Here is a 22,319-nt window from a genome sequence, read left to right as displayed (position 1 = left end):
TAAAAATAAAAACGTTACTGTAATCTACATTGCAGCACCTATCTGCTGCAATAGGAGATAGGGGTTGCAAAATCTGGTGACAGAGCCTCTTTAAGTAGTCTGCCACATGATTATTATCAATTCAGCAGAAGTATTGAATGATTGAGCTGCACGCCATTGCTCCGGCACACTGTATTATTACTGGTATTTCTACAGGTGTACAAACCATGAAGTCTGCCTGTGAAATAGACCTGAGTATAGTAGCTTTTCCTGTTGTACTTACTGCATCGGTCTGTATGGACTCATCCTCTGGCTTGGTTTTTATATCAACTACTCCATCACTGTGGCGGAAAGCACAGTCAGCAAGGGCATCATAAAACAGCAATTTCTGTGATTTTAAGCCAAACTTCTTCAGCCATTCCTTTGAGCTAATACAGTCTTCACTAGTCTCCTTTACCACAAGGCTGCTGTTCTTTTCTAGGAACACATAGAGATAAAGCACTTAGTTCATTCTCTCACATTTGAATACATACAAGATAAAAATGTATTAAAAGACATAAAAAAAAATACAGAAGATTCCCCACAGCATTGCAGTTTATTTTTGGTTTGCTTGGATATGGAATCTTGTATATGAAATATGTTGATATATTTGTACAGTTGCTCATATAAACTTCAAAGCAGCCTCAAACCAGAGCTTCACTTTAACAGCATTGGAGGCTCAGGTAGGAGCCTCCATTGCAGAGTCTGCCAAAAATCGTGGACAAAATTGCACAGCATGCAGAACTATATTGTCTGGGAAAATGACAGAAACCCGATGGAAGTCGATTAATTCACAGGGTTCATTCGGGATACTTTGGTGTCCATCAAGTGACAGATCCAGCACTTCCATTATTATTGTTTTTCTGTTCCTATGACGGGGCAGTAAAACAGAAATAACTATGCAGATGTAAAAAGATTACGCTTTTATTTTACAATCACATGAATTTCACCACTAAAATATGGAAACTCATCTTTAAGGCCCTGTTCAGATGTGGCGAAAGTGTCGCAGATTTTCAGAGCAGATTTTGCACCATAAATCCACAACAATTTACAGTACAATACATGTGTATGGGAATTAAGGATGTCACGATACCAGAATTTGGACTTCGATACCGATACTTTGTGTAGTATTGCGATTTCGATACCAAAACGATACTTTGCCAACAGTAATAAAAAAAAAAGTTCTTCCATTGTGTGATGTGAGGCATGAGGAGTGATGAATTTTCAATGTGCCTCACATTAATAGTAATTAACCCCATCATGTTTCTCAGTCATAATGGGTTAATGTGAAAGGTACATGATGGGGTTAATTACTATTAATGTGAGGCACATGGAGGTTAAATTCATCAAAAAAAATTGTTGTGAAGGTTATTACGGCCGCGCCAATACCCAATATGTGAATATTTTATGTATTGAGACTTATTTTAATGTTTATTGTAAAAAATGTGTGTGTATATTTTTTTTTATTTAATATTACTTTATGTTTTTAATTTTTTATTTTTAAACTTAATGTACTGGCATATATCAGATATATGCCAGTACATTAGTCTGTGTACTGATAGTACACAGGCAGTTGTTAGGACATACCTAAGTATGTCCTAACAACAGGAAATATGGTAAGACAGGCCTGGGGTCCTTCAATGGACCCTGGGCTGTCTGCCCATATATGGTATGTCCCTCAATCGCATCACAGGGATATCTGTGATCCTTCTCACTTCCTCTTGAACGCTGCAGTCAGCTTTGATCGCAGCATTCAGGGGAATAGTGGCGGAGATGAGAGGTTTCCCTGATCTCCGCCGTTATAGAGCGGGGCTGCGGCTGAGTACTGACAAGTGTGCGCGCGGTCATCACGAGGGGATGCGACCGGCGCTGCACTAATAAGCGGCGGCGCAGGCACTGAGGACAGAACATGGGGGTGTTTTGCAGTGTCCGCCATGTTCGGTCTTCAATGCCGCCGCTCATTAGTGCAGCGCTGGCCGCATCGCATCATCCTGACCACGCGCGCACTTGTCAGTACTCAGGAGCGGGGCAATGGCTGTATAAGGGTATGTTCAAACGACAGCGTCCGTAACGGCTCAAATTACGGGGATGTTTTCAGGAGGAAACATCCCCGTAATTTCAGCCGTAACGGCATGTGCAGGCGCTTGAACGCCGCATCCATTACGGACGTAATTGGCGCTGCTTTTCATTGGAGTCAATGAATAACGGCTCCAATTACGCCCAAAGAAGTGACAGGTCACTTCTTTGACGCAGGCGTCTATTTACGCGCCGTCATTTGACAGCGGCGCGTAAATATACGCCTCGTGTGAACAGACAAACGTCAGCCCATTGCTTTCAATGGGCAGATGTTTGTCAACGCTATCGAGGCGCATTTTTCGGACGTAATTCGGGGAAAAAACGCCCGAATTACGTCCGTAATTAGTGCGTGTGAACATACCCTTACACAGCCGCAGCCCCGCTCTCATACATCCATGTGTTACTATACTAAGCTGTGCGGCCTACAGCTAAGCATCGAAATACATGAAATAACGGTATTGAACCGTTTGGGGATGCACAGTATCGAAATAGTATCGAAGTTTCGTGCATCGTGCATCTCTAAAAAAAAAAATCGGTGCAGAATTCAGAGCATGCTGCAGATTTTGCTCATTCTGTTGAGGAAATGTTGCAGATTTTCGCAGAGGATTTCACCTTGCAATGCAATGTGCAGGGCGAAATCTGTGGCAAAATCAACATGTAACTGAAAAAACTGCACCATATCTGGAATTGGCCACTTTCTAAAACATACTGGTCATATGCCTTAGGGTATGTTCACACGAAGTGTTTTCAGGCATATTTAGGAGCATTTACGCCTCGAAAAATGCCTGAAAAAAACGGAAGCTGAACGCCTACAAACATCTGCCTATTGAAATCAATGGGAAAAACAGCACCGCTGTTTAAAAAAAGACGCTCCGTAAAAAGAAGTAGCATGTCACTTTTGCGTTTTTTGGAGCTGATTTTCCATTGAACACTATGAAAAACATGTCAAAAAAAGCCTGAAAAGAAGCCTCAAAAGAAGCTCCAAATTAAAAGAAGATTCATTTTCAGCTTCAAAAACGCCTGAAAATCAGAGGCTGTTTTCCCTTGAAAACAGCTCCGTATTTTCAGATGTTTTTGAGTTTGCGTGTGAACATACCCTTAGGCCTCATTTACACGAACGTGATATACGTCCGTGCGACTCGCATGCTTTTCACGCGGGTCGCACGGACCTATACAAGTCTATGGGGGCATGCAGACAGTCCGTGAGTTTTGCTCAGTGTGAGTGAAGTCAATGGGTGCGTGAAAACCACGAAGGTCGCACGGAAGCACTTCCGTGCGAACTGCGTGATTCGTGCAAGAGCTGTCAAACTGAATGTAAACAGAAAAGCACCACGTGCTTTTCTGTTTACAAACATCCGAACGGAGTGTCTTAGAGATGAGCGAACCGAACTTCACCGGGTTCGGCCGAACTCGTTTTGACCGAACCCGGCAGGAGACAGTCACTGTCTAGGGTGCTGAAAGAGTTAAACTGGTTCAGCACCAAGGACAGTGACTTCCGATCCCAATATACGTGAACGTGTAAAAAAAAAAAAAGTTCTGACTTACCGATAACTCCCGGCTTCTTCCTCCAGTCTGACCTCCCGGGATGACAATTCAGTCCAAGTGACAGCTGCAGCCAATCACAAGCCAAGCACAGGCTGCAGCGGTCACATGGACTGCCGCGTAATCCAGGGAGGTGGGGCCAGATGTCAAGAGAGGCGCGTCACCAAGGACGCGTCACCAAGGCAACGGCCGGGAAGTTCTCGGTAAGTACGAACCTCTTTTTTTTTAAACAGGTTACTCGATATGGTGATCGGAATTCACTGTCGAGGGTGCTGAAAGAGTTACTGCCGAACATTTAACTCTTTCAGCACCCTGGACAGTGACTGACGTCGACTAGCCTCATCTCTATGATGGCAGCTGCGCGAAAATCACGCAGCCGCGCATCATACACTGATGGCACACGGAGCTGTCAAGTGCCTTTTGCGTACGCAAGACGCTGCGTTTTTTTGCGTGCGCAAAACGCACACGCTCGTGTAAGTGAGGCCTTAAAATGAAAAAAGTTATGAGACTTGTTCATTATGTGTTATTTAGTTAAGTGGGAGCATGACGCATGTAAACAATTGCAGTGGTAGTATTGGAGTCAGCGGCCACATGATGTATCAGGTGACCCCCTGGATTCATTACCCCCTGCTTGCACATGCAAATGAAAGTTGTTTTTTTGTATTATGAAAGTGATACAATTTTTCAAAATACTTTCTTTATCCTCACTGTTTTTTATCCGCTGGAAGTAAATAATTAAACGATTTCAAGTAGGGTTCTTTAAAACCTTGAGGATTGGTACAGAAAATATATTGAAATAGTGTAAAAGTTTTCATTATACAAAGAACACAATTTATTTGCTGAAACTGAAATACTCCTTTAAGGCGCTTGTCTATGTCTGTGCATGCCCAAGCATGGCATGCTATGGATGCAGGTGTAACATGAAACATCATGTGACCACCACCACCATTACTGCCACCACAATTGTTTACATGCGCCCCTATCCTGCGGCACATGGTACAGATTGGGCAGGGAAAGCAGAACTTAATTAACACATGGTATGAGCAAGTCTCATAACTTTTTAATTTTATTTAATTAAGCCATATGACAGGTATGTTTAAGAAAGTGGCCAACCCCCTTTAACCCCTTAATGACTAGCCTATTTTAGACCTTAATGACCAAGCCATTTTTTAAGTTTTTCCATCGTCGCATTCCAAGAGCTATAACCTTTTTATTTTTGCGTCGACATAGCTGTATAAGGTCTTGTAAAAAACACCAGAGCCTGCAGTTACCGCTCCTAAATCACCTGGTGCTAGGGTGAACAACAGTGACACTGTCACCTACGCTATGATCCCTCACTAACCTGACCCTACGCGTTTCTATACATATATTTCATCAGGGGTCTGTAACTTGGTCATTCTGGCTAGGGTGCCAGCGATATTCATTCATTAGCAGATATTCTGCTGTACAACACGGAGGTGCACTGCCGAAGCCCGGGGGGAGGAGTATTAGCTATATCAACTCTGGGTCCCGAGTGAAACGTGCCGCTGACATCCATGCGTGCACGCTTCCGTGTTGTACAGCAGAATATCTGCTAATGAATGAATATCGCTGGCACCCTAGCCAGAATGACCAAGTTACAGACCCCTGATGAAATATATGTATAGAAACGCGTAGGGTCAGGTTAGTGAGGGATCATAGCGTAGGTGACAGTGGCACTGTTGTTCACCCTAGCACCAGGTGATTTAGGAGCGGTAACTGCAGGCTCTGGTGTGTTTTAAGGTCTAATCCACTGTTACACCAATGTTGAAACGCTGATCCCATATTTGTATCTATCAAGTATACCCAGTTAGAGAGGGTTCACAAATGAACCAGGAATTGGAGTATGTGTTTAATACGTTTTTAACGCACACGGTGGGGCTTTTCACAGTGGTGACTGTACCCCTGTTTTTAGAGAGTTATGAAATAAATGTATAAGTTTTACTCATTCATCACTTCAGTGAATTGCATAGGAAAGTCACCTGAAAGTCACCCGTGCACTACGTTTTTAAAGCATTTTCCTTCCTTTATGTGACTTCCATTCATGAAAAGGAAGAAACTTTTCAGCAAATGAAACAAAAAAGTTTTGTCTTGATCACACAAGTGCAAGTAACATTCTTTTATTTGTGTGTTTGTGTTTCTGTCAAATCTCCCTGCTCTCAGCTGCTAGAGGCAGCTGAGGGCTGGGAGCGTCCCTGCTCTGCCGGGTGAGATCGATATAAGTATCGATCTCACCCGTTTAACCCTTCAGATGCGGTGCGCAATAGTGAGCACCGCATCTGAGTGGTTTTGGAGAGAGGGAGCTCCCTCTCTCTCCCACCGACACCCGGCGATACGATCGCCGAATGTCTGTGTCTCTAATGGCAGCCGGGGGCCTAATAAAGGCCCCCAGGTCTGCCTGGAGCGAATGCCTGCTAGATCATGCCGGAGGCATGACCTAGCAGATGCCTGTCCGTTTTAAACGAACAGGCTGTAATACACCGCAATACAAAAGTATTGCAGTGTATTACAATAGCGATCGGAGAATCGCATATTAAAGTCCCCTAATGGGACTAGTAAAAAAGTAAAAAAAAAGTTTAATAAAGTTAATTTTAAAAAAAATGTGACTGTACCCCTGTTTTTAGAGAGTTATGAAATAAATTTATACGTTTTACTCATTCATCACTTCAGTGAATTACAATTTCCTATACTTTGTGGGAGCACAAGTAAATATATATCGTAGTGAATGACTTTCCTATGCAATGTGATATATCCAGTTCAAGTGTTCTGCTTACCGTCTTCTGAGTGGTAGAAAGTCTTCCATATATATTGCAATTGTTTTAGATTCTCCTGAGCTTCATTCAGTTCATTCCTAATCAAAAGCTCATCCTTCCTCAGGTCAAGATCTAAAATGATTTGTATTTAATAGTTAATATACAAAGCAAATGATGTGATGGTGCAAATAACTGGTATTAATCATACACCTTCCCTAAATATGTCTGGTTTTTAGTCCATCTCTAAGGCTATGTTCACACGCTAAACAAAAAACGGCCAAAAATACAGAGCTGTTTTCAAGGCAAAACACCCTCTGATTTTCAGTCATTTTTTAAGCAACTTGCATTTTTGCTGCGTTTTTTACGGCCGTTTTTGGAGCTGTTTTTCTATTGAGTCAATGAAAAACTGCTCAAGAAGTGATATGCACTTCTTGTTTTTTTACGCGCCTGATTTTAAAAGCAGCCGCGTAAAAAACACCCCGTGGAAATGGAAAGCTGTTTTTCCCATTGAAATCAATTGCAGATGTTCGGCCTTTTTAGCATTTTTAGCCATTTGTCGGGGCGTTTACGGCCTGAAAAACGGCTGAAAATAGGTTGTGTGATCATACCCTAAGCGTTCATGCATAGGAGTGTGTGCATTTTGGTCCCTAATATAATGTGCAAATGGAACGGTATTCCGACCTGCATTGCAGCTGCTCGGTTCTGAGTGAGCTTGCCTTCTACAGACCGAGTTTTTCTCTGGAAGCACTGAAATCAGTACTTCTACGGTTCACTTTTACTAGATGGCATGCTTTAGAGCTTTATGCAATTTTTTTTTTAAATGCGATCCCTGCATGCGTTTACCTCAATAATGGTAAGCATGATCCTGCTAAAATTCAATAACCCATGTATTAGGGATCGGTGTGATATGCTCCAATGGGGCACAAGATGCAACCTTTAAGGGTATGTTCACACGGCCTATTTTCGGCCGTTTTTCCGGCCGTAAACTGCCAAAAAATGGGGAGCAGTGCGCCTCCAAACATCTGCCCATTGATTTCAATGGGAAAACAGCGCTCAGTTCCGACGGAGCGTTTTTCCCTGCGTTTTTTACGAAAATCGCGAGTGGCTTAAAAAACATCTGAAAATCAGGAGCTGTTTTCCCTTGAAAACAGCTCCGTATTTTGAGACATTTTTGAGTTTGTGTGTGAACATACCCTTAGAGTTATGATATTAGAAGTATAGCGGGATTATCCCAATCACAGATCCTTGCAAGTAGTGTCACAATGTATCCCATTATCCTGGATACGTTATTTGAGCTTAATACGTATCTTAAAAATGTAAAATGCAGAAAAAAAAATCTATCAAATTATAAGTGGTCCGAATGGTCGCTATGGGCAATAATGACACTTATTTTCACATATACGCTTGCTCCCTGCAGAGTTGTTTATACATACAGACAAAACTTTACCTGGGAAATCTTTTGATGCTTCTATATGTGGATATTCATTGGACTGATTTGTCTTAATTTCCTCCTCCTTATTTTTCTCCAAATACACGTGGAACCTGTTAGAAAAATGACAGTACTTTTATTGAAACTATGTCGTTTGTATACCTATAATGTGCTACGATTAAAAGAGACAGAGTTCCAGTGTCTACTTGTCCTGGGAAAACAGCCATAAACACACTAAAAGGTTAGAGCTTTTTATTAACTTTTGTTTCAGCGAGGGATGTAGCTATAGGGGGTGCAGAGGTAGCAGTCGCACCCACGCCCTGGTACCTGAAGAGGCCCAAAATCTTCTGTGCCGCATAACAAAACAGCAGTTTTATAAATGACACCTGGTAGGTAAGGAGCCCTGTTATATATTTTGCATTGGGACCCGGAAACTTGAAGCTATGCCTTTGGCTACAGCCACATTTCTTTGTTCTCTGAAATAAAAATATATAACATCATGCCATACACTGTTCATCTACTGATCCCTTTCCTCTCCACCAAAAAAAGACTGGTATTTAAAAAAAATAAAAACAAAAACAAAAAAAATCTCAAAGAAAATTCTGTAATACATGTATATAACAAAATGTCTGTTTCTATACTCCACTGAAATGCAAAGTTACCCAACGGTGCAGCTCTACTTTAGGGCTTGAATTGCTTTTTTTTTTTTTTTTTAACACATTAACCCCTTAAGGACGCAGCCTAGTTTTGGCCTTAAGGCTCAGAGCCCATTTTTCAAATCTGACATATTTCACTTTATGTGGTAAAACGTGGGAATGCTTAAACCTACCCAAGCGATTCTGAGATTGTTTTCTCGTGACACATTGGGCTTCATGTTCGTGGTAAAATTTGGTCGATATATTCAGTGTTTATTGGTGAAAAATTGCAAAATGTAGAGAAAATTTTGAAAAAATTGCATTTTTCAGAATTTAAATGCATCTGCTTGTAAAACAGACGGTTATACCATCCAAAATAGTTACTAGTTCACATTTCCCATATGTCTACTTTAGATTGGCATCGTTTTTTGAACATTCTTTTCTTTTTCTTGGACGTTACAAGGCTTAGAACATAAACAGCAATTTCTCATATTTTTAAGAAAATGTCAAAAGCCTTTTTTTTAAGGTACCTGTTCAGTTCTGAAGTGGCTTTGAGGGGCCTATGTATTAGAAACCCTGATAAAACACCCCATTTTAAAAACTAGACCCCTCAAAGTATTCAAAACAGCATTTAGAAAGTTTTTTAACCCTTCAGGCATTTCACAGGAATTAAAGCAAAGTGGAGGTGAACTTTGAAAATTTCATTTTTCTTGCGGAATTTCAATTTTATTCATTTTTTTTTTCTGTAACACAGAAGGTTTTACCAGAGAAACACTACTAAATATGTATTGTCCAGATTCTGCCGTTTTTAGAAATGTCCCACATGTGGCTCTACTGTGCTCGTGGAATAGAATACAAGCCCTAGAAGCAAAGAAGCACCTAGTACATTTTGAGTCCTCTTTTTTATTAGAATATATTTTAGGCAGCATGCTAGGTTTGAAGAGGTGTTGAGGTGCCAAAACAGTAGGAATCCCCCAATAGTGACCCCATTTTGGAAACTACACCCCTCAAGGAATTCATTTATGGTTGTTGTTACCATTTTGACCGCACAGTTTTTTCACAGCACGTATTTGAATTGGGCTGTGAAATGAAAAAAATGTCATTTTTTCCAATAAAATGTCATTTGTGATCAAAATTTCTTAATTTCACAGGGAACAAAATACCCCATTTGGTTGCCCAATTTGTCCTTAGTGTGGCAATACCCCATATGTGGTGATAAACTGCCGTTTGGGCCCATGGGAGGCCTCAGAAGGAAAGGAGCGCTATATGTTTGTTGGAGTCCAGATTTTGCTGGATTGGTTTTCAGGTGCCATGTCGCATTAGCAGAGCCTCAGGGGTATCAAAGCAATGGAAACCTACCAAAAGTGACCCCATTTTGGAAACTACACCCCTCAAGGAATTCATTCATGGTTGTTGTTAGAATTTTGAGCACACAGTTTTTTCACAGCACGTATTTCAATTGGGCTGTGACATTAAAAAAATGACATTTTTTCCAATAAGATGTAATTTTTTATCAAAATTTCTTATTTTCACAGGGAACAAAATGCTCAATTTTGTTGCCCAATTTCTCCTGAGTGCAGCAATACCCCATTTGTGGCAATAAACTGCCGTTTGGGCCCATGGGAGGCCTCAGAAGGGAAGGAGCGCTGTGTGTTCTTTGGAGTCCAGATTTTGCTGGATTGGTTTTCGGCTGCCATGTCGCATTTGCAGAGCCCCAGAGGTATCAAAGCAATGGAAACCCACCAGAAGTGACCCCATTTTGGAAACTACACCCCTCAAGGAATTCATTTATGGGTAATGTGGCCATTTAGACCCCATAGTTTCTTCACAGAACTTATTTGAATTGGGCTGGGAATTAAAAAAATATATATTTTTTCCAATAATATGTCATTTTAGCTCAAAAATTCTTATTTTCACAAGAAATAAAATACTCCATTTTGTTGCCCAATTTGTCCTGAGTGCGGCAATACCCCATTTGTGGTGATAAACTGCCGTTTGGGCCCATGGGAGGGCTCAGAAGGAAAGGAGCGCTATGTGTTTGTTGGAGTCCAGATTTTGCTGGATTGGTTTTCGGGTGCCATGTCGCATTTGCAGAGCCCCAGAGCTATCAAAGCAATAGAAACCAATCCCAAATGACCCCATTTTGGAAACTACACCCCTCAAGGAATTCATTTATGGGTGTTGTGACTATTTTGACCCCATAGTTTTTTCACAGAACTAATTTGAATTGGGCTGGGAATGAAAACAAAATTATTTTTTTCAAATAATATGTAGTTTTGGCTGAAAATTTCTTATTTTCACAAGAAACAAAATACCCCATTCTGTTGCGCAATTTGTTCTGAGGGCCGCAATACCCCATTTGTTGTGATAAACTGCCGTTTAGGCCCATGGGAGGGCTCAGAAGGAAAGGACCACCATTTGGCCTACTGGGGATTTTCTAGTGCGAAGTCATGTATGCAGAAGCACCTGAGGTACCAGTACAGTTGAAACCCGCAAGAAGTGACCCCGTTTTAAAAACTACACCCTTAAGGCATTCATCTAGAGGTGTAGTGAGCATTTTGACCGGAGACCTACACCCCATAAACGGTAATGTGGGTTCTCCCGGGTATGGCAATACCCTACATGTGGCTGTTATCAGCTGCCTGGGCACACAGCAGGGCTCAGAGGGGAAAGACGAGGGGGGATAAGCTGTGCGGAGTGCATCAGGGTAAGTAAAATTGGGGTAAATTATAAACCAAGGGATGTATGATAAATTTTAAAACACACTTTCATACAGAGCTCTGGTTATTCGGGACACGTGTCACATTGATATATTGTGTCCTCCCTTATCCCCCTCTTATAGCAGACTTTGCACCTCTTTTGATTTTTTCCCTTCTTGCCAGTTTGGGGAACTTCCCCTGGAAAGTGTTGCCGCCCTGGTACGATGCGTGTGGCCCCGCTTCCAGAAGTACTGGGTGCCCCCCCCTTCTTGGTCCCTAAAGATTAGGTTCTTGATAATCACCTCTTGAAATTCCTGGAAAGTTCCCGTCTGGCCTGCACATCGATGTAGCACGTACGCATTGTACAAAGCCATCTGTATGATGTGCCCGGCCAGCTTCTTATACCACACCGCATGGCGCTGTAGGGCTTCAGGGCTTGATCTTACAAGTCCATCCCTCCCATGTACCTATTGTAGTCCAGGATGCAGTCTGGATTGGGGGTGGCCTTTCCTTCATATATCCTAAACCTGTAGGTATACCCTGATGCACTCTCGCAGCTTATACATCTTCACGCCATACTTTGCCCTCTTACCCGGCAGGTACTCGCGGAATTGAACCCTCCCTTTAAAATGTACCAGGGACTCATCAATAGAAATACACTTCTCGGGGTGTATGCTTGGGAAAACCGGGCACTGGAACGGTCTAATAGGGGTCTCCGTTTATACAAACAGTCAAAACTGGGGTCATCTCGGGGTGGGCACGGCTCATTATCAGTATAATGTAAGAAGCGAAGTATTGCCTCATTTATTTATTTTTTTAGGTTCCAGTTCAGTTCTGAAGTTGCTTTGAGGGGCCCATATATTAGAAACCCCTATGAAATACCCCATTTTAGAAACTAGACCCCTCAAAGTATTCACAACAGCATTTAGAAAGTTTATGAACCCTTTAGGTGTTTCACAAAAATTTAGAGCAAAGTAGAGGTGAAATTTAAATATTTTTTTTTGTCAGAAAATCCTCTTTATACCATTTTTTTTATAACACAAAAGGATTTATCAGAGAAACGCAACTTAATACGTATTGCCCAGATTCTGCAGTTTTGAGAAATATCCCACATGTGGCCCTAGTGCGGTAATGGACTGAAGCAGCGGCCTCCGAAGCAAAGGAGCAACTAGTGGATTATGAGACCTCTTTTTTATTAGGCGCCATGTCCGGTTTGAAGAGGTCTTGTGGTGCCAAAACAGTGGAAACCCCCCAAAAGTGACCCCAATTTGGAAACTAGACCCCTTGAGGAATCCATTGTAGTTTTCTTGGGGTGCATGCGGCTTTTTGATCAGTTTTTATTCTATTTTTAGGTGGCGTGGTGACTAAAAAACAGCAATTCTACTATTGTTTTTTTATTCTATTTTTTTTACAGCGTTCACCGTGCGCTATAAATGACATATTCACTTTATTCTGCGGGGCGATACGATTACGTCGATACCAGATGTTTATAGTTTTTTTCTATGTCTTATGGCGTTTGCACAATAAAATACGTTTTGTAAACAGTCATTCACTTTTTGTGTTACCTTATTCTAAGAGCCAGAACGTTTTTATTTTTCAATCCATCAAGCCGTGCAAGGACTTATTTTTTGCGTAACGAACTGTAGTTTCGATCAGTACCATTTTTAGGTACATGCGACTTTTTGATCTCTTTTTATTCCATTTTTTGGGAGGTGAAGTGACCAAAGAATTGTGATTGTGGTACGGTTTATTATTATTTTATTTTACGGCGTTCATCGTGCAGGATAAATAACGAAATAATTTTGTAGTTCAGGCCGTTACGGACGCGGCGATACCAATTATGTATAGTTTGTTTGTTTATATATTTTTATTAATAATAAAGGACTGATAAGGGAAACGGGGATTTTTACTTTTATTACTTTTAAATCTTTTATTTTCTTATTTTTACACATCTTTTTTTAACTTTTTTTTTACTGTATTACTTTGTCCCACTAGGGGACTTGAGGGCAGGAGGCCCTGATCGCTATTCTAATACACTGCACTACATGCGTAGTGCAGTGTATTAGAACTGTCAGCTACTCACTGACAGCAAGCATAGTGGGTCCTGACGTTGTCAGGACCCTCTAGGCTTCCGTCTATGGCATAGCCGGACGCCATTGTTTGGTGTCTGGTTGCCATAGTCACCATCGCCGGCCGCTATCGCGTAGCAGGCCGGCGATGGCAGCTTAACCCCTAAAAAGCCGCGATCTCTATAGAACGCGGCTTTTAAGGGGTTAATCAGCGGGGACACAGCGATCGGTCCCCGCTGTAGGAGCTGTGACAGCTGCTGAACAAGACAGCAGCGTCACAGCTCCTGTATGTGTCGGGAGGACGGCCGAAACGGCCGTTACTCCCGTGACGTACTATTACGTCATGGAGCGCGAACGATACAGCTGCCATGACGTAATAGTACGTCAAGGAGCGGGAAGGGGTTAAAGAAAGTCTAAGGGCACATTCAGACGTGGCGGAATTACAGTTGAATTCCGCTGCGGACAGCCTGCAGTGGAATTCTGCAGCAGCCGTTTTTTACATTTGTTTCTATACATTTTTAGGACAGTTAGTTCAGACGTTGCAGAAAATAACTGTGTGGAAATTAGGCTGCAGTGCAGGGAAGAAGCGGAATTTCAGTGCGGATTTCAGCCTTTGCAATGCAAAAACTGAAATCTGAGGCAAGTCCGCTGTGATATCTGCAACATCTGAATTACCTGTCAAATATGCAAATGTTGGTACAGATTCGTTGCGTAATTGCCCCGAAACTGCACCAACATTTGCAGCGGACAAATTCCGCTACGTCTGGACATGGCCTTAGGCCGGTTTCACACACATTGTATTGGCGTCTTTTTTAAACTTTTTTGCAATTTGTATCTTGGGGAATTTTTTTCCACGCTGAAACACTGCAGTCTGCTGGGAGTCTATATGACATAATAAGAATGTCCACATATACAGCGTTTTTGGTTTGTTCTGTTTTTATGGCATGTTGTCATCAGAGGCATTTTGTTTTCAAAACAAAACGGAGGGGCTGGAATTTTTTTCTGGTGTTTTTCTCCATAGAATTAAAAATGTTTTCAATATAGTTTCAAAAACACCTTAAACCATAGGTGATAAAGAGAGGAAAAGTTAAACGCAAGGACTTTACATTATTTTTATTTTTTTTAGGATCCAGTCTCAGTTTTGGGTTTAAAAAAAAAAAAAAGGATCAAAAACATCATCAAAACTGCACAGTGAGAACAAGGCCTAAAATGCATGTGTGAATCTGGATTGAAGATTTAGGGCATGGCCAGACGTGGCGGAATTTCTCTGGAATTCCGCTGCGGACAGTCCGCTGAAGTATTCCGCAGCGGACATATTCTCCATTGCTTTCCACTGCTTTTTAGTTAGGTTCGTGCACATGTTGCGGAAAACTCAGATGCGGACCATAGGCTGCGGTGCGGAATTTGGTGTCTGCAGCATACACTGGCTGTTGCGGACTTGTTGCGGACTCTTCAATGGAGATTCAAAATTCCGCAATGAAATCCGCAGATGTTATGTGTGTTGCGTAGCATATTGGTTTTAAGAACATTACATTTCTTCATTCTGGCTGGACCTATGTATTTCTAGGTCTATAGCCAGACTGAGGCTCCATGCACACTAACGTCAAAACGCCCGTAATCACGGGCTGTTATTACGACACGGGCAGGCCCATAGAAGTCAATGGGGCTCCCGTAATTATGGGTGACTACGTGTGTGCACCCGTAATTACAGGAGCGTTGCTAGGCGACGTCAGGAGATAGTCACTGTCCAGGGTGCTGAAAGAGTTAAGCAATCGGCAGTAACTGTTTCAGCATCCTGGACAGTGACTTCCGATCACAATATAGATCAACGTGTTAAAAAAATAGAAGTTCCTATTCACCGAGAACTCCCTGCTTCTTCCTTCAGTCCGGCCTCCCGGGATGACGTTTCAGTCCAAGTGACGGCTGCGGCCAATCACAGGCCAATCACAGGCTGCAGCGGTCACATGGACTGCCGCGTCATCCAGGGAGGTCGGGCTGGATGTCGAAAGAGGGACGCGTCACCAAGACAACGGCCGGGTAAGTATGAATTTATTTTACTAGGGAAAGAGCTGTCTCTTCTCTTTATCCTGCACTGATAGAGAGAAGGGAAGTACTTTCACCTCAATACGCAATGGCTAATCCACATCAATTTCCTGCCCATTTTAGGCAAAGCCGCAACAGAATGTGCAATGCAGATTATGTGCGGCATTGATGCGGACAGTGGCGGCAGAAACACGCCACGTCTGGCCATGCCCTAAAAGATCAGTTTTTGTCTAGGTTAGGTTTCATGCACATAGACAAATTTGCCGGCATTATGTACATGCTTGCAAATACATCTCTGTCCATTAATAAAAAAATATTCCTAAATTTAATGATAAAAACAACAAAAGCGAATCCCATTCAATTCCTTTACTGGGGTCAATCAGTTGTCCGTTGAGGTTCTGGTATTTTTTTGCAATAAGAATATCAGTGCAGATTTTATACTTAGCATAAAAAAGTAACAGAACCTGATAGACCAGGAAAATCACCAATGTGTACAGTACCTAAGACATTGGAACAGGTACTAAATAGCATCTGTCACCAGGGATAACTCTTTATTTTAGGGCATTTATAAAATGCACCCGCTAACTTGCCAGGAAGATTACTGGCACTAAAAAATACCATTGACCACACAAATGCCTGTGGCATCCATCACCCTTAGGCTATTACGGCATCCGTTTAACGTATATGTCATGAAAAGCTCATGACGTTTAGGTTAAATGCATGACATCAAAGGCTCCATTTAACATATACATTGAGAACTTTTATCGCCTTATATGCTAAACTTATGGCAAAAACGTGATATGAATGAAGCTAAAATAGCAAAATTTATTTTCGAAAACCTTCCATATACATAATATTTTAGTTCATTACTACATACCTTCCTGATGTTTGACGACTTAACTCACTCAACATAGCTACAGTCTCGGTTTTATGTGGGTTGTAGCACACAATATGCAGTGGACAAGGGTTGTTTTCTAAGCCTTGCTTCAATTTCTGTATCTTTGACACAGAAGCATCCCCAACAGTGAAGTAGTAAACTGCGTCAGCCTGCAATATAAAATACATCTGTAAATATTTTACATAGGTCACATTTAAATGTTCACGATGAACCTGCTGCAGTATAAAGTTAGAGGTATATGAAGCCATAACTACATTACATTACATCACATTTGTGTCAAACAAATCTGATCATTACAGTACACTTTACAAAGTTTTACCAGTAAGGCTTCGTTCACATCTGCGTCAGGGTTCCGTTCATGGGTTCTGTCAGACCTCTCCGTTAGGGGAACCCATAAACGGAAACCAAACGGAAACCACAGCTTTCCGTTTGCATTACCATTGATTCCAATGGTAATGCTTCCGTTACTAATGGTTTTCGTTTGTCTCCGTTCCGTAAGGTTTCCGTTTTATTGGCGGAATCAATAGCGTAGTCGACCTCGCTATTGATTCTGCCGGAAAAACAGAAACCTTACAGAACGGAGACAAACGGAGCCATTAGCAATGGAAGCATTACCATTGGAATCAATGTTAATGCAAACGGAAAGCTATGGTTTCCATTCATAGGTTCCCCTGACGGAAAGGTCTGATGGAACCCATGAATGGAACCCTGACGCAGATGTGAACGAAGCCTAATTGGGGTGAAGAATCAATGCTGTTTAACTATTTAGTCTCAGTTCAGCATTTCAAGCACATCAGAAGAATGTTGTAAAACAGGGGAAAAAATAACTTATCTGAAGAGTTTATGTTTAGGTTAAAGCCTCATACACATTGCCGTATTGCGAAACAGTGGGAAAGCTGTTTATACGCCTGAAAATAAGCTGTGTGAATATACCTTAAGAAATGAATCCAAACGATAAACACACATTGTTTCATTCATGCTTCTTTTCCATTCTGGATCTCATTTTCGAAAAAATAAATAAAAAAATAAAGAAGCCCCTCCGGCTGAATTTTGGGGGGCCGGCTAGTGGAACCACTGATGATTAGCTATCACTGGGAGTACCTATCAGCATGTCTAAATTCCTTCTGTAGTATTACATGGCTCTTTATAAAGTGGATCAGGAACCACTTAAATAGGCTCTGTCACCACATTATAAGTGCCCCATCTCCTACATAATGTGATTGGTGCTGTAATCTAGATTACAGCAGTGTTTTTTATTTAGAAAAACAATCATTTTTGACTGAGTTATGGCCTATATTAGCTTTATGCTAATGAGTTTCTTAATGGACAACTGGGCGTGTTTTACTTTTTGACCAAGTGGGCGTTGTGGAGAGAAGTGTATGACGCTGACCAATCAGTGACCAATCAGATTCATACACTTCTCTCCATTCATTTACACCGCACATATTGATCTTGCTAGATCACTATGTGCAGCAACATACACACACATTAACGTTACTCAAGTGTCCTGAGAGGTAATAGACATCGCTTCCAGCCAGGACGGGATATCTATTCAGAATCCTGACACTTCGGTAACGTTTGTGTAAGATTCACAGAAAGGCAAGCGTAATCTCGCTAGATTACGCTGTAAACTGTCATTTAAAACGAAATTACGCTTGCCTTGCTGTAAATCTCACACAAACGTTACCGAAGTTTCAGGATTCTGAATAGACATCACGTCCTGGCTGGTAGTGATCTCTACTCACTGTCAGGACACTTGAGTAACGTTAATGTGTGTGTATGTGGCTGCACATAGTGATCTAGTAAGATCACTATGTGCAGAATAAATGGAGAGAAGTGTATGACGCTGATTGGTCAGCGTCGTACACTTTTCTCCACAACGCCCACTTGGTCAAAAAGTAAAACACGCCCAATGGTTCATTAAGAAAGTCATTAGCATAAATCTAATATTGGTCATAACTCCGTCAAAAATTATCGTTTTTCTAAATAAAAAACACTGCTGTAATCTACATTACAGCGCCGATCACATTATGTACAAGATAGGCCACTTATAATGTGGTGACAGAGCCTCTTTAAAGGACGGGTGTCGCGAAAAAATTTTTTTTATATAATATTGCTTTTAGTATGTTATTAAAATAAATTTTATTTATTTGTGTGTTTGTGTTTTACTTTTTTCTTTTTTCTAACTTTTACTTCACTATGGGGGCTGCCATTTTGTTTTTCATCTCTGTATGTGTCGATTAATGACACATACAGAGATTGAATACGGCAGCTACAGTGCATAGGAGTCAATGAACGGTAGCCGTTCCATTGATTCTGCTCTCTGGCTCTGTACTGCGCAGACGCAGGTCAGAGTCACACAGCAGAGCAGCTGTTTGCAGGGAGATAGCAGGCGCCATCATGAAGACCAGCTGCACTGCAGGTAAGATGTGTGTTTCTCCGTCTGTCCCTCTCTCTCTCTCACAGACCGCCGCTCTCGTGACCCCCGCTGGCCGCCCCCCCCCCCCGACGGGCCCCTCTCCCAACGGGCCCCCCACCCGACGGGCCCCCCTGTAGTCGTGCAGGAGACTCTGTATAAAGGACACATGATGTAACTGTCCTGGGAAAGCTGCGTGATAAACAGTATGCCCGCTGTTAGTGTGGTACCCAGCTTTCCCAGACCCCTGAACGATAAATCTCTCTTGTTGTGCTGAGACTGAGAGGTTCATTAGTCACATTCCCAAACAGTCTCAGCACAACTAGAGAGATTTACCGTTCAGGGGTCTGGGAAAGCTGGGTGACCACCATTACCCCTCCTACTGGAGTGTGTTTGGGGATGTGACTAATGAACCTCTCACACTCCAGTAGGAAGGGTAATGTTGGTCACCCAGCTTTCCCAGACCCCTGAACGATAAATCTCTCTAGTTGTGCTGAGACTGAGAGGTTCATTAGTCACATTCCCAAACAGTCTCAGCACAACTAGAGAGATTTACCGTTCAGGGGTCTGGGAAAGCTGGGTGACCACCATTAGCACTCCTACTGGAGTGTGAGAGGTTCATTAGTCACATCCCCAAACACTCCAGTAGGAGGGGTAATGGTGATTACCCAGCTTTCCCAGAAGCAGATATAACCAGGAAAGGGCTGGATGGACGGGCTGAGGGTGTACAGCGTTTTTGGTGATCCCCCTCTGTCATGTGATCGGACCTAGGTTACCGGTTCATCAGATGGGGTTCATGTGACTATAAATCTGTCCATAACAAGAGACAGTGCACTCAGGACAAGCCCTGCCCTCATGCCGTAGTTGTATGGTTCTGTCTGCAGTGATGGCGGTGGGTGGCTCTGACACCCGCCTCCCCCGTCGGGTCATCTCAGGACAGAAGGAGTGTCCGGATTGGAGACACAGCGCCGCACCTGTCCTCAGGTTGTGTCTGGTATTGCAGTTCACCTCCATTGAAGTGAATAGGGCAGAGCTGTAATACCACACACGACCTGAGGACAGGTGCGGCGCCATGTTTTCCTGGACGACCCCTTTAAGACTTTTCCCGTGTGTGTGTGTGTGTGTGTGTGTGTGTGTGTGTGTGTGTGTGTGTGTGTGTGTGTGTGTGACAGGTGCGTGATTTTCATACAGCGTGAGTCCGCTGCGTAAAAGTCACGACATGTCCGTTCTATGAGCGTTTTTCGCCCATCACGCACCGATTGAAGTCAATGGGTGCGTGAAAACCACGCATGTCACACGGAAGCACTTCCGTGCGAACAGCGTGATTCGCGCAACAGCAGTGAAAAGGATGAATGAAAACAGAAAAGCACCACGTGCTTTTCTGTTTACAAACATCCAAACGGAGTGTCATAATGATGGCGGCTGCGCGAAAATCACGCAGCCTCGCATCATATGCTGCTGACACACGGAGCTGTTAAGTGGCTTTTGCGCACGCAAAAAGCCGCTTTTTTTGCATGCGCAAAACGCACACGCTCATGTAAACCCGGCCTAAGGCTGGATTCACACGAGCGTGTGCTTTTTGCGCACGCAAAAAAAACGCTGCGTTTTGCCTGCGCAAAAGGCACTTAACAGCTCCATGTGTCAGCAGCATATGATGCGCGGCTGCGTGATTTTCGCACAGCCGCCATCATTATGACACTCCGTTTGGATGTTTGTAAACAGAAAAGCACGTGGTGCTTTTCTGTTTTCATTCATCCTTTTCACTGCTGTTGCGCGAATCACGCTGTTCGCAAGGAAATGCTTCCGTGTGACATGCGTGGTTTTCACGCACCCATTGACTTCAATGAGTGCATGATGCGTGAAAAACGCCCAAAGAACGGACATGTCGTGACTTTTACGCAGCGGACTAACGCTGCGTAAAAATCACGCAACTGTCTGCACAGCCCCATAGACTAATATAGGTCTGTGCAACGCGCGTGAAAATCACGCGCGTTGCACGGACTTATATCCCGTTCGTCTGAATAAGCCCTAAGGGTATGTTCACACACAATGTTTACAGCTGAAAAATCGGAAGCAGAACGCCTACAAGCATCTGCCCATTACTTTCAATGGGAAATACAGCGTTCTGTTCAGACAGGGCATTTTTTACGTGGTTGTTTTCGTTTTCCAAAACCGGCACGTAAAAAGACGCCCACCAAAATGAAGTGCACATCACTTCTTGGGACGTTTTTGGAGCCGTTTTTCATTGACTTTATAGAAAACCAGCTCCAAAAACGGCCGTTAAAAAACGTGAGTTTGATTAACAAATGGCTGAAAATCAGGAGCTGTTTTCCCTTTGTTTAGTAAGGGTATGTTCACACGTGCACGTCCGTTACGGCCGAAATTACGGGGCTATTTTCAGGAGAAAACAGCCCCGTCATTTCAGCCGTAACGGCATATGCAGGCGCTTGAACGCCGCGTCCATTACGGACGTAATTGGCTTTCAATGGGCAGATGTTTGTCAACGCATTCAAGCCGTAATTTCGGACGTAATTCCAGGCGTAAAACACCCGAATTACGTCCGTAATTTGGCCGTGTGAACATACCCTAAGCGTGTGAACATACACTTAGCCTTTTGGTGTGTCCTATAACTTCTGCCAGCTGCAGAATCACACCCAAAATGGCTGCCGGACACTGCTTAGCAATTTGAAGACACCTTTTCCTGGCTTGTGGGAGAGGGGGGTGAGATTCCCTCCCACATTTACAGCAAAATGCACTTAACAGCTGCGTGTGTCATCAGTGTATGATGCGCGGCTGCGTGATTTTCGCACAGCCGCCATCATTATGACGCTCCGTTTGGATGTTTGTAAACAGAAAAGCACGTGGTGCTTTTCTGTTTACATTCAGAGTTTGACAGCTGATGCGCGAATCACGCAGTTCGCACGGAAGTGCTTCCGTGCGACCTGCATGGTTTTCACGCACCCATTGACTCCAATGGGTGTGTGATGCGCGAAAAACGCTGAAATATAGAACATATCGTAAGTTTTACGCAGCGCACTCACGCTGCGCAAAACCCACGGACTGTCTGCACTGCCCCATAGAGTAATATAGGTGCGTACGACACGCGTGAAAAGCACGCGCGTATATTACACTCGTGTAAATGATGCCTAATTCTGGGAAATGCTCCCCCTGGTGGCCAAGATAGGAAAACATGTAAAATTATTATTTGATTTTTAATACTTTCCACCATATGGAAGAAAAAAAAAATACACCAAAAAACGTAAAAAAATATAATAGAAATAAGTAACGACACTTAAAAAAATGGTTTAATTCGCGACACATTCCCTTTAAAGAGATCCTTTCACCTGCCCATACATGTGCAGCTAAGTGCAGCATGTGATAGGCAGGGCTTCACAAACCTTGTGTCCCTTTAAACCATGTTTCTAGCCTCCTCCGTTATTTAGATATCGGTGCCGTTATATTTGGCTGCCGATATGTAAATAAACCCTTTACTGTCAATGGGGCGTTTTATTTATTGTTTGATCTCGCGGAGAGATCACACAGCACAAGCCGCTCTGATACTGTCTGTAGCTGATTGGACACTGTCAGAGCGCTAAGTATCACGCCCCGTGCTATTTACAAAAAAAGGAAACGCCCCATTGATCGTTCAGGGTAGGGCTGGACGATTAATCTAATGAATTGAATTAATTTGCCCTCCTGGGCACTCACGATTGTTTTTTAAGG

General features: G+C 42.8%; 1 protein-coding gene across 3 annotated transcripts in view; it reads right to left on the bottom strand.

Moving 5' to 3' along the window:
- The window catches only part of VWA3B (von Willebrand factor A domain containing 3B), a 164,688-nt gene that overhangs the window by 127,690 nt on the left and 14,679 nt on the right, over positions 1-22,319 (bottom strand). For all 3 annotated transcript variants that reach the window (XM_075852598.1, XM_075852599.1, XM_075852601.1), the window contains exons 6-9: positions 16,160-16,329; positions 7,855-7,949; positions 6,429-6,539; positions 263-456 (exon numbers count right to left, since the gene is read on the bottom strand). In XM_075852598.1, coding sequence (XP_075708713.1) covers positions 263-456; positions 6,429-6,539; positions 7,855-7,949; positions 16,160-16,329 — 570 coding nt within the window. The remainder of the gene's footprint in view (positions 1-262; positions 457-6,428; positions 6,540-7,854; positions 7,950-16,159; positions 16,330-22,319) is intronic.

This window comes from Rhinoderma darwinii, chromosome 2 (assembly GCF_050947455.1).
Source record: "Rhinoderma darwinii isolate aRhiDar2 chromosome 2, aRhiDar2.hap1, whole genome shotgun sequence".
NCBI classification, from domain to species: Eukaryota; Metazoa; Chordata; class Amphibia; order Anura; family Rhinodermatidae; genus Rhinoderma; species Rhinoderma darwinii.
The sequence above is the reverse complement of the archived record's forward strand: the minus strand, read 5'-3'. Positions and strand labels throughout refer to the sequence as shown.